This window comes from Bison bison, unplaced genomic scaffold, assembly GCF_000754665.1.
Source record: "Bison bison bison isolate TAMUID 2011002044 unplaced genomic scaffold, Bison_UMD1.0 scf7180017864327, whole genome shotgun sequence".
Lineage (NCBI taxonomy): Eukaryota > Metazoa > Chordata > Mammalia > Artiodactyla > Bovidae > Bison > Bison bison.
The window spans coordinates 5,316,135-5,328,852 of NW_011494899.1; the positions used below are offsets into that span (position 1 = coordinate 5,316,135).

General features: G+C 35.4%; 1 protein-coding gene across 1 annotated transcript in view; it reads right to left on the reverse strand.

Annotated features, from left to right (window-relative positions):
* The window catches only part of HCFC2 (host cell factor C2), a 54,196-nt gene that overhangs the window by 25,428 nt on the left and 16,050 nt on the right, over positions 1-12,718 (reverse strand). Inside the window, exons 3-6 of the mRNA XM_010853461.1 lie at positions 5,080-5,288; positions 4,252-4,336; positions 2,066-2,172; positions 1,769-1,957 (exon numbers count right to left, since the gene is read on the reverse strand). Of these exons, the coding sequence (XP_010851763.1) occupies positions 1,769-1,957; positions 2,066-2,172; positions 4,252-4,336; positions 5,080-5,288 (590 nt within the window). The remainder of the gene's footprint in view (positions 1-1,768; positions 1,958-2,065; positions 2,173-4,251; positions 4,337-5,079; positions 5,289-12,718) is intronic.

Sequence of the window (12,718 nt, forward strand, 5' to 3'; positions counted from 1 at the left end):
ATCAGATTATGACACATCTCTCCTCCAAACTAATAAATCCCTCTACCATTGTATTTTAAAAACAATGCAATCTTGACCATGATGTTCCAGGTCCTACATGATCTGCCCTGTGGTCATCACTCTAATCTCCATGCCTACACTCTTTTACTCAGCTCAGATCTAGTGCCAAACATGCCAGGTATTCCCATCTCAGGGCCCTCATACTTGCTTTCCATACTTCCTGTAGTGTCCCCTCCCCGTTTTTTACATGGATAGCACTCTCTCATCATTTGGTGCTGTGCTGTGCTAAATCGCTTCAGTCATGTCCGACTCTTTGCAACCCTATAGACTGTAGACCGCCAGGCTCCTCTGTCCATGGGATTCTCCAGGCAAGAATACTGGAATGGGTTGTCATGCCCTCTTCATTTGGATTACATCTCAAATGCCAGTTCACCCTTTCCTGACTACCCATTCTCCAGTAGCCACCCCACTTCACCCCATTCCTAGTACCTCCCAATACTATCTTATTGTTCTATTTTACTGTCTTCAGATACTTACCCAAAACTAAATTTATTTTGTTTATTTGTCTGATAACTGCCCATCAACCTTCTATCCTCACACTCTCTTATAGAATATAAGTTCTTTGAGAGGACAGATGTTATCAGTCTTATTCACTGATTTATTCTCAGCATTTAGAACAGTTCCTATTCACAGCTGTCAACCAATAAATCAATAAATATTTATGGAAAAATGGATGTGAGTTCTATACTAAAAATTGTTTTTTATTATAATACTTCTTAAAAAAACTTTTTATTTTGGAACAATTTTAGATTTATAGAATTGCAGAGTTCCCATATACCTTTTACTCATTATTTCCTAATGCTAATACACTTGTTAAAACTAAGAAATGAACTCTGGAATAACAGTATTTATCAAGGCTTCCCTTGTGGTTCAGTGGTGAATCTACATGCCAATGCAGAAGACACAGGTTCAATCCCTGGGTCAGGAAGATCCCCTGGAGAAGGAAATGGCATCCCACTCCAGTATTCTTGCCTGGGAAATCCCATGGACAGAGGAACCTGGCAGGCTACACAGTCCATGAGGTTGCAAAAGAGCTGGACACAACTGAACAACTAAACAACACTATTTATTAACCAAACTACAGACTATTCAGGTTTTACCACTTTTTCAATAAATGGTTTTTGTTCCAGGATATCACCTTATATTTAATCATCATATCTCCTTAGTCTCCTCTAATCTGTGACTATTTCTTAGTCTTTCCTTGTTTTTTATCACTTTAAACTTTTGAACAATATTGTTCACATATCCTGTAAAACATCTAGAATGTCCCTCAGTTTGGATTTGTCTGATATGTCCTCATATTTAGAACGGTATTATGCATTTTGGGGAAAAGTACCACAGAGGTGAAGTATCTTCTTATCACATGATATGGGAGGCAGGGACTAACTGATACCAACACAACTTATCACTGGTGATACTGACCTTGATTACTTAAGGTGATGCTTACCAGGTTTCTACACTGCAAAGCTACTAGTTTTCTCTTTCCATACTCTACTCTTCAGATGGGAGTCACTAAATTCACTCTAAACTCAAGGAAAGGGAAATTAAGAAACTCCTCTAGAATGGAAAATATCTATATATATCATTTCTTCCATTCATTTTTAATTATGAAAAAGAGAGGTAGTGACATGATAGCGAGCTCAAAAGATAGACATTACTTGATTATTTATCTAAGGAAAAACTTTGTTTGTTAAATACTCTTACCTACCAGTATCAAGATACCAAAGATCCTTGCAGCAAACTTGACTATTCAGTGCTTTTTTGTAGCCGTCTCTTCCACTCCAAAAATATAATCGAGTGCCAATTGCAACAGCACAGTGTCCAGCTCTTGGTCTTGGTCTTGAATTTTTTTTATCTTCCTGAGAATCTGATACTAGGGTTGTCCATTCTGCTGTATCTAAACATAGAAATATCCATGACTGATCAACTTCTCTTAAATGACAAAATAATAAAAATTATTTTATTAATAAATTTTATTTTAGTAAATAATTCTTAAAAGACTCACCAAGATTCAGGTAAGAAAATGAACTGGTACACCTCCATTCACAATCATGAGGTGAAGTCTCAATATTCTCCCCCTTATGTGGAACCCATCCACCAAAGATGTACATCCTGAACAACAAAAGGAAAACATAAAGGAGCTGGTTTTCTTTTTAAAATCACTTATCACTTATCACTGTCAAGGAAATGCAAATACGATAATGAATAAAGTGGTCTTCATTCTAGAGTTTATAATTTTATGAAGCCATACAGAATCAAAATAATTGCTCTCTGGCCAGTTATTTAAAGTAGGAAATATTTCAATTATAACACATTTAAAAATCAATATTGTATGCAATATACTAAGGGGTACCTCAGCCAGAAGCAGGACATTGAAAGTCAAATTTAGAATTGATGTGTATAGTAACCAAAGAGAATTCAGTTTCATATAACTTTGGTCACTGATATCATCAAACAAAAAACATTAAACTATGTTCCTCAGAGCCCTAAAGGTTCTTGAGACATACCCAGTGGTTACTGAAAAGGTAAGGCTCATCAGGCAGAGATTAGGCCATGTAGCCTCACACCAACCAGAGAAGCTCTGTTTTTTAAAATGTTTTCTATATTATAGTTCCAGTAGAAAACCACATTTTATAAAAGAGTTCTGCTGTTTAAAAAAATGAATATCTTATTAGATTTTGCTTATGGTTATTTTTGAGAAGAACTAATGAGGTTCTAAATTATAACTGTTGTCTCCTAAAAGATTACCTTTAAGATAAAGTCTCTACAGAGATAAGTACTTACTTAAATTCTACTTGAAACACTATTCCTAATCCTGGCTCAGTGTTGCATAAAAAAGGGAACTTGTTGATGACAGTTAACCTTGAAGGAGTGCTCTTTATGTACCTGGCACTGTTGGAAGCATTTTGCATGTACTGATTCATTCAGTCCTCATGGGAGCCTTGTGAAGGAGGTTTTACTGTTATCCCCATTTTATACTTGAGTTGGTTTAAAGCTCAACATTCATAAAACAAAGATCATGGCACCTGGTCCCATCACTTCATGGCAAATAGATGGGGAAACAGTGGAAACAGTGGCTGACTTTATTTTTTGGGGCTCCAAAATCACTGCAGATGGTGACTGCAGCCATGAAATTAGAAGATGCTCACTCCTTGGAAGGAAAGTTATGACCAACTTAGCATATTCAAAAGCAGAGACATTACTTTGCCAACAAAGGTCTGTCTAGTCAAGGCTATGATTTTTCCAGTGGTCATGTATGGATGTGAGAGTTGGACTATAAAGAAAGCTGAGCACCAAAGAATTGATGCTTTGAACTGTGGTGTTGGAGAAGACTCTTGAGAGTCCCTTGGACTGCAAGGAGATCCAACCAGTCCATCCTGAAAGAAATTGGTCTTGAATATTCATTGGAAGGACTGATGCTGAAGCTTAAATTCCAATACTTTGGCCACCTGATGTGAAGAGCTGACTTATTTGAAAAGACCCTGATGCTGGGTAAGATTGAAGGCGGGATGAGAAGGGGATGACAGAGGATGAGATGGTTGGATGGCATTACTGACTCAATGGACATGAGTTTGAGTAAACTCTGGGAGTTGGTGATGGACAGGGAGGCCTGGTGTGCTGCAGTCCATGGGGTCACAAAGAGTCGGACATGACTGAGAGACTGAACTGAACTGACTGATACTCGAGTAATCTGAAGTACAGACAGATTAAGTTTCTTTGCCCCTGAACAGACAGTACAAGTATCCAAGCTGAGACCTGAATTCAGGTAATCTGGTTACAGAGTTCACCTTCTATCCATAATGCCATCCAAAGTATAATCATTAAACACAGAAGCTAAATATACACCTGAGTATGAATCAAGCACTACCAAAAATGTGTAAGAAGAAACAATGAGTTACATGTGTCAAATCTATTGATGGAGGACGGATAAGTTTGACATCACCCTGCCTTACCCTTATGTAATACCTACTCTGTGCATGAGGTAAGGAATACAAAGAAGCAGAAGAAAGAGTGTGACAAGAAAATGCATGCTACTTTAGCTCCTGTGCACATATTATTTTGGTTTCAGTTAGTGCAAGCAAGCATTATCAAATCATCTTCAAGAAACTAGCAGCATCACTCTTCTTTGTACATATCTTTCTTAAGTTTGTTAAAAAGAAAAAAAGACCAAAATACAAAATAACACCATACTTATTTCCTATAACACTGGCTGTATGAAGGCTTCGTGGAAGTGGCACTGTCCCTTTAGTTTCTGGTTTTGACCATGACATAGTTTCTAAAAATAAAAACAAGTATATTAGCAACTTAATCTAATAATAGAGAATTACCTCAACTTCCAGAAATTTTTTAAAAAAGGGACCTACCAAAATGAAGCTAAAATGTTTCAAAACCATTATTTGAATTTCATCTTAAACATTTCCAACTGACACAAATTGTCAATCACAGCAATCTATTTATACTTGAATGTTAGTATTTGCAATGGAGAGGTGTATTTAGGGTGCAAACAATTTTGAATTAAGACTAGATTAAAGTTTTTAACATTTTAAGTAAGAGCACATTGTGCAGAAGACACTCAGAAGTGACAGCACATGCATCTTCCAAATATTCATTCCTACAGTACCTTAAAATAGCTATGCAAGGGTTTTTTTTTATCGACCAGCTGTACCATTACTAATGCCAAGTTTACTATAGACAGGGTAACCACAGAAATTCAATCATCCTCAACTGGGACACTTTACAGAGTGAAAGGAGGTACTACTGATAATTACATGGGACAATAAGCATAAAACAGGACCATTAAAGGCAAACCAGAACATATGGTGATTCTACTTATAGGGAGCCCAGGAGTGTCACTATCATAAATCAAACATTCATTTGTTCAACTTGACTCATCAGCAATCATGCATATTAAATCTAAGTACAACTCAATACTGTAATAAAAATATTTTCCAAGGCAATTTTTATATTTGCCTTTATCAATCATAATGAATTTCTAAGCCTGAATCAACTTAAGCTCACCCAAGTCAAGTTGCCATAGATCATCCAGGCGAGCACCACACATTCCACCAAAAACATACATTTTAGGACTTCCAGAATCTCTTTTGCAATATATAACAGCTGTGTGGGATTCTCTTGGAGAAGGCACAATCCCTTTAGTCACTGGAATGCTCCAACCCACAACACCAGAACCATGCTGTAGCTCCAACTCATAGAAGTCATTTAAATATCTAGGATATAATGAAAGAAATTAAAACATTAATATAATATATATCTTTTATTTGCTTTTTATTTCTATTTATAAAAATAATATATGCTTACTGTGAAAAAGTCATACAGTACAGAAAAATATTAGGAGAGCAGAAACCCCATAACTCATTCATTCAATGCTATTTATCAAACATTACTGTGTACCAGGCACTCTTGTGGGGATCAACAGTGAACAGAAGAGATTAAAAAAACCTGTCACCATACAGCCAACACTCGTGTCCATGACAATACCATGATGGTTTTAAAACATAGCCTCAAATTCCCTGACCTTCTTCCCTACAGCAAGCAGGGTTTATGTCCACTCCCCTTGGTGCTGGGTAGGTTGCAACTGCTTTAATTAATAGAGTATAGTGAAATGACACTATGTGACTTCTGGGGCTGAGTCACAGAAGGCCATTGCAGCTTCACCACTGAACACTTGCATTTGGAATCCTGAACCTCCATGAAAGTTCAACTGTCAGAAAACCACCATCTGAACAGGACACACGCAGGCACACAGGATAACAGTCCTAGTTGAGTCCATCCTTCAGCCATCCCAGCTGAGGCATCAGACATGGGAGTGACCATTCAAGCCTTCCCATCTGAGGGCCTAGCCATCACTGATGTCTCCCGTATGAATTTTCAAAGGACAGAATCCATGGACACAATACAATGGTTGCTATTTTCCATCACTAACTTTTGGGGCAATTTATTATATGGTACTAGATAACCAGAACAATCACTACTGACAATAATTAGTAAATACCCTTTAAGATCTCTCTCTCTATGGATAGCTACATACGTACAAGCAAGGTATGCTACAAATGTTGCTTTGCAACTTTTTTTTCTTTATAAATTTTCACTCTATAATGTCATAGCAATGTCCTACATAGCTTTTTTATCCTAGAAATTGGCATCAGACTTCTCATCTGTGACATGGATGTTTCCTATGTTTTCTGCAAAATGATTTTCATAGGAATCTATTTCTCAATAAATTGAGTAATCAAATTATTACTCAAGTATGAAGGCAAAATTAAACATTTCAGAACATATAAAACTTCAAAGTTTAGCCATATAATTTGTTTTGCGAAAAAATGATTCTAGATCATTCATGAAAAATAAAAAGAAATACAAGAAAGAATACACTGAATAAAAGAAATAGTTGTACAAATAAACTAGTAATTTATAATTAGATTTAAATTGATGTTGATAACTGTGGTTGTGAGGTCTAAATAATCACTGAGGAAGACTAATCAAAAAATTAATTTCTTAACATTATTGTCATTTGGAATAAGATTCACAATGCTACAAAACAGAAAAAAGGGAGTAAGCAAAAAAAGGCTACAGATAATCTATTTCCAAAGATGAAAACATATCTTTGGTTTAAATGTGTGTGATAATTTCCAAGCAACAAAAGGAAGCACAGAAATAGCATGTGTAATTTTCAAATCATTAGAAGGAAAGAATGAATCAGAAAAAAAACCAATAAATCAAGAAAAAGGAAGATGGGGAAAAAAGCATAATCTATAGAAATAGGATAGGGAAAAAACAACTATAAACAGTGTCAAGAGAAAAAAAACCTGAAAACAATTTAGTATACATCACAGAAAAGAGATTAAATTTTCTTAATATAAAGACCCATAAAATCAAGAAATCAAGATAATAACCAATCACACAATAGACATAGGTAAAAGGTATAAATAGGCAGTTCACAGAACAGGAAATAAAAATTATATAAATACACTTACACAAATATTCACCCTCATCACAGCTTTTACAAATCTACAAAGGTAGACAAAGGGGTATGGAGAAGCAACAACAAGCAGAGTTTATAGAAGACATAAAATTACATGGGCAGGAAAAAACTTCCTGATTATAAGACAAAGTCTCTTCAAGGTAGGGAATGTGTAGAGGAATCAAAAGAACCCCAATCCAACTATAAGTTATTAACAACAAGTGAAAGTGAAAGCCATTCAGATATATCCGACTCTGCGACTCCAAGGACTATACAGTCCATGAAATTCTCCAGGCCAGAATACTGAAGTGGGTAGCCTTTCCTTTCTCCTAGGGATATTCCCAACCCAGGGATCAAACCCAGGTCTGCCACATTGCAGGTGGATTCTTTACCAGCTGAGCCACCAGGGAAGCATAGCAAGGATGATAATAAAACTATTTAACAACTGATATGGCATAGATTTAAACAGGTCAGAATGAATGCCAGCCAGTATGCTGTAAACAGTTCATACTAATTAACTGTTAGTTCTATTTACGAAAGGTAAGTTTGTAACAAAATAATATACACAGGTTGAAATTATATATATAAGGAACAAAACACAAATTCACAATCATACTGGGAGATTTTAACATCTCATTCAGAAGCTGATATGACCAAGATCTACAGCATAAAACAGTTTTGAATAATAATTTAAGACACTGATTTAATAAAGAACCTTTTAAGAACAGTCAAGAACTCATGATCCTATGAACAACTATGGAATGGTTACAAAAAATGACTGTGAAATAGACCACAAAAATAATCACTAAAAAGAAGAAACTCCACAGACCATATTTTTTTAATTGAGTGTAATAAAACTAGATATTAGTGATAATAACAAAATTTTCCATTTGAAAAAATTTTTAAATTATGCTCAACATACACTTTTGGTTAAAAAGAGAAAAAAATGAATTATCAAACTACAGATTTAAGAAAACTTCCTTATATACAGGAACTTAAAAAAATACAACAAACTACTAAGTATAACAAGAAAGAAACAGACTCACAGATATAAAGGACAAAGTAATGGTTACCAGTGGCAAGAGGGAAGGGAGGAGGCATAGAGGGAGGGGATGAAGAGGTACAAACTATTAGGTATAAAATAAGCTACAAGAATATATTGTACAACACAGAGAATATAGCCAATATTTTGTAACAACTATAAATGGAGTATAACCTCAAAAAATTGTGAATCACTATATTGTACACTTAAAACTTATATAATATTATCCAACTATCCCTCATAATCCCATCCACAAAGGAGCCTGGCAGGTTACAGTCTGTGGGGTCAAAGAGTTGGACACAACTGAGCACAAGGCACATGACATGATATTTCATAAACAAGTAAAGAATTGGACACGATTCAGTGACTGAACAACAACATACTTCATATATATATATATGTATATATAATTTTTTTTTAAAAAAAGCTTCCTTAATCTGACCAAAGGCATATAATGGAAGCTTATAGCAAACATCACTTAATGATAGGTAAATATTAAGTATATTAATGAAACAGAATATAGAGTTTAGAATAAAAGCTGATAATATTTTTCTATAAAGAGCTAGATAGTAAATATTTTATTTATTTTATTTTATTTTTTAGATAGTAAATATTTTAGACTTTATATATAATAAGTTCAATTCTATTCTGTTCTTTTAATAAGAAAGCAGCCAGAGACAACATGTATATAAACAGGAATGGCTGTGTTCCAATGAAACTTATTAGCAAAAACAGGCAGTAAGCCAAGTTTTACATACAAAGAGTAGTTCGTAACCCCTGGGGTGGAGAGACTAGAAAAAGACCCATTTCTATGAGAATTAAGATATGACAGAGATGGGACTTCAAAACAGTGGGGAGGTGGAAGAAGATTGGCTTATTTAACAAATGGTTGTGGGAGAACTGAAAATTCATTCAGAAGAAAAAGTAAAAAGCTACAAAAATATATTGCAAGTGCATTAACATTTTAAACATAAAAAGCAAAACTGTGAATGTACTAGAAAAAATGATAGAAAAATTATTTTTATAGTTTTGGGATAGGAAAGTCTTCTTAATAAGCAAGACACAGAGCCAGAAAGCCATTAAAATATATGTATCATCATACTTGATAAAGGAAAAAGGAAAACTCTTAAAAGGGGGGGAGTAAACAAAAGACTTGGAAAGTATTATTTAGAACATATAGATATGTAGAACATATAAAAAACAGTAATAAAAAGAAAAACTGTAATCTAGCAATGAAGGCAATGGCACCCCACTCCAGTACTCTTGCCTGGCAAATCCCATGGACGGAGGAGCCCTGGTAGGCTGCAGTCCATGGGGGTCAGACACGACTGAATGACTTCACTTTCACTTTTCACTTTCATACACTGGAGAAGGAAATGGCAACCCACTCCCTTGTTCTTGCCTGGAGAATCCCAGGGACAGGGGAGCCTGGTGGGCTGCCGTCTATGGGGTCGCACAGAGTCAGACACGACTGAAGCGACTTAGCAGCAGCAGCAGCAGCAATAAACAATCCAAAAATGAAATTAAGAAGCCAAATCTAGTCACAATGTCAAAAAGAATAAAAGATGAAAAATAAATTTAACAAAATAAGAGCAAGATTACTACACTGAAAATCTGAAAACATTGCTGACCAACAACCTAAAGAAGATCTAAATAAATGTAGAGACATTCTATGTTTATAGACTAGAAGACTCAATACTAATAAGATAGAAACTCTCCAAATATTGACATATTCCCTATCAAAATCTTAGGAGAACTTTTTGCGGAAACTGGCAAGATGATCCTAAAATTTACACAGAAATGCAAAGGATTCAGAATAGCGAAAACATTCTTGAAAAACAAATAAAATTTGAGAACTTAGATCTTCCTATTTCAAAACTTACTACAAAGCTCCAGTAACTAAGACAGTGTGGTACTGGCATAAGACCAGAAATATAGATCAGTGGAACAGAATTAGAAGTCTACAAATAAACCCTTACATTTACGGTCAATTGATAGTCAACAAAGATGCCAAAACAATATAATGAGAAAAGGGTAATCTTTACAATGATCTTTACAAGGGAAAATTGAATAGCCGTATGTAAAAGGATGAATTTACTCAGTAACTTCAGGCATAAAAATTACCTCAAAAAGAATCACAGATATAAATGTAAAGGATAAAACTATAGAACTTTTAGAACAAAATAGAGGAACAAATCTTTATGACCTTGAAGACAGACAAACAGTTCTTAAAAAGGATGCTAAAAGCATAATCCATATTTGCAAATCATATATTTGATTTTGTAAAAAAATACTTGTATCTAGAATATATAAAGAAGACTTACAACTCAATAATAAGAATACAAGCAACTAAATTTTATTTTTTAAATTTATTTTATTGAAGTATAGTTGATTTACAATGTTACATTAATTTCTGTTGTACAGCAAAGTGACTCAGTTACACATATCTATATACATTTTTTTATATTCCTTTCTATGATGGTTTATCACAGGATACTGAATATAGTTCCCTGTGCTACACAGCAGAACCTTGTTGTTTACCCAGCTCTATATGACAGTTTGCACCTGCTAACCTGAAACTCTCAATCCATCCCTCCCCCATGGCAACCACAAGCCTGTTCTCTATGTCTGTGAGTCGACTTCTGTTTCATAAATAAGTTTATTTGTATCATATATTAGATTCCACATATAAGTGATATTATATGGTATTTGTCTTTCTCTTTTTGACTTACTTCACTGAGTATGATCATCTCTAGGTCTATCCATGTTATTGCAAATAGCAGTACTGCCTTCTTTTTTATGGCCGAGCAGTATTCCATTGTATATATGTACCACATCTTCTTTATCCATCCATCTGTCTGTGGACATTTAGGTTGTTTCCATGCCTTGGGTATTGTGAACTGTGCTGCTATGAACATAGGTGTGCAATGTATCTTTTTTAATTATAGTTTTTTCTGGAAAAATGCCCAGGAGTGGGATTGTTGGATCATATGACAACTTTTAGTTTTTTTAGAAACTTCCATACTGTTTTCCATAGTGGCTATACCAATTCATATTCCCATCAACAGTGTAGGAGAGTTTCCTTTTCTCCATACCCTCTCGAGCATTTGTTATTTGTAGACTTTTTAATGATGGCCATTCTGACCAGTGTGAGGGGGTACCTGATTGTTGTTCTGATTTGCACTTCTCTAATAATTAGCAAGGTTCAGCACCTTTTCTTGTGCCTATTGGCCATCTATATCAAACAATTTAATTTTAAAATGAACAAAGATTTGAACAGAAATTTCTCCAAAGAAGATATATAAATGGCTAAAAAGCTCATGAAAAGAAACTCAACATCATTGGTCAATAGGGAAATGCAAACCAAAACCGTAAGACATGACCTTATACCCACTAGGTTGGCTACAGTCAAAAAGACAGACAATAACAAATGTTAGCAAGGATGTGGAAAATTTGAAACCCTTATACACTGCTGGTGGGAAGGTAAAATGGTAGTCACTGGAAAACAGTCCAGTAGTGCTTAAAAGTTAAATATAAATTTCCCACATGCCTCATCAGTTCTATTACTAGGTATCTAATCAAGAGCAATGAGTACATATCCATAGAAAGACTTGTAGGCAAATGATAACAGCATTATTATATGAGCCCCGAATTGGAAACAATCCAAATGTCTATCAACTGATGACAGATAAATAAAATCTGACATATCAGTACAATGGAGTATTATTCAACAATAAAAAGGAAAAAACATTTGATACATGCTAAATCACTGGAGATGGCGACTGCAGCCATGAAATTAAAAGACGCTAACTCCTTGGAAGGAAAGTTATGACCAACCTAGATAGCATATTCAAAAGCAGAGACATTACTTTGTCAACAAAGGACTGTCTAGTCAAGGCTATGGTTTTTCCAGTGGTCATGTATGGATGTGAGAGTTGGACTATAAAGAAAGCTGAGTGCAGAGAACTGATGCTGTTGAACTGTGGTGTTGGAGAAGACTCTTGAGAGTCCCTTGGACTGCAAGGGGATCCAACCAGTCCTTCCTAAAGGAAATCAGTCCTGCATGTTCATTGGAAGGAATGATGTTGAAGCTGAAACTCCAATATTTTGGCCACCTGATACAAAGAGCTGACTCATTTGAAAAGACCCGATGTTGGAAAAGATTGAAGGCAGGAGGAGAAGCGGACAACAGAAGATGAGATGGTTGGATGGCATCACCAACTCGATGGACATGAGTTTGGGTAAACTCCGGGAGTTGGTGATGGACAAGGAGGCCTGGCGTGCTGTGGTTCATGGGGTCACAGAGAGTCAGACAGGACTCGCAACTGAACTGAACTGAACTGAACAAAGTTAAAATGTATCCTTTGATCACCACCATCTCCTTCCCAATTCCATTCATAAATATCAATCCTACAAAAAATTTCACATTATGCAAAAACTATAATAGCAAAATGGAAATATTTAAGTGTCCATCTGTAGGGGAATGGTTAGATAATTTGCATAACTCAGACTACTTTTCCACTGTTAATAAGAGGCCAATCCATATCTACTGCCATGTAAACATATATTCCGTTCAGTTCAGTTCAGTGGCTCAGTCGTGTCCGACTCTTTGCGACCCCATGAATCACAGCACG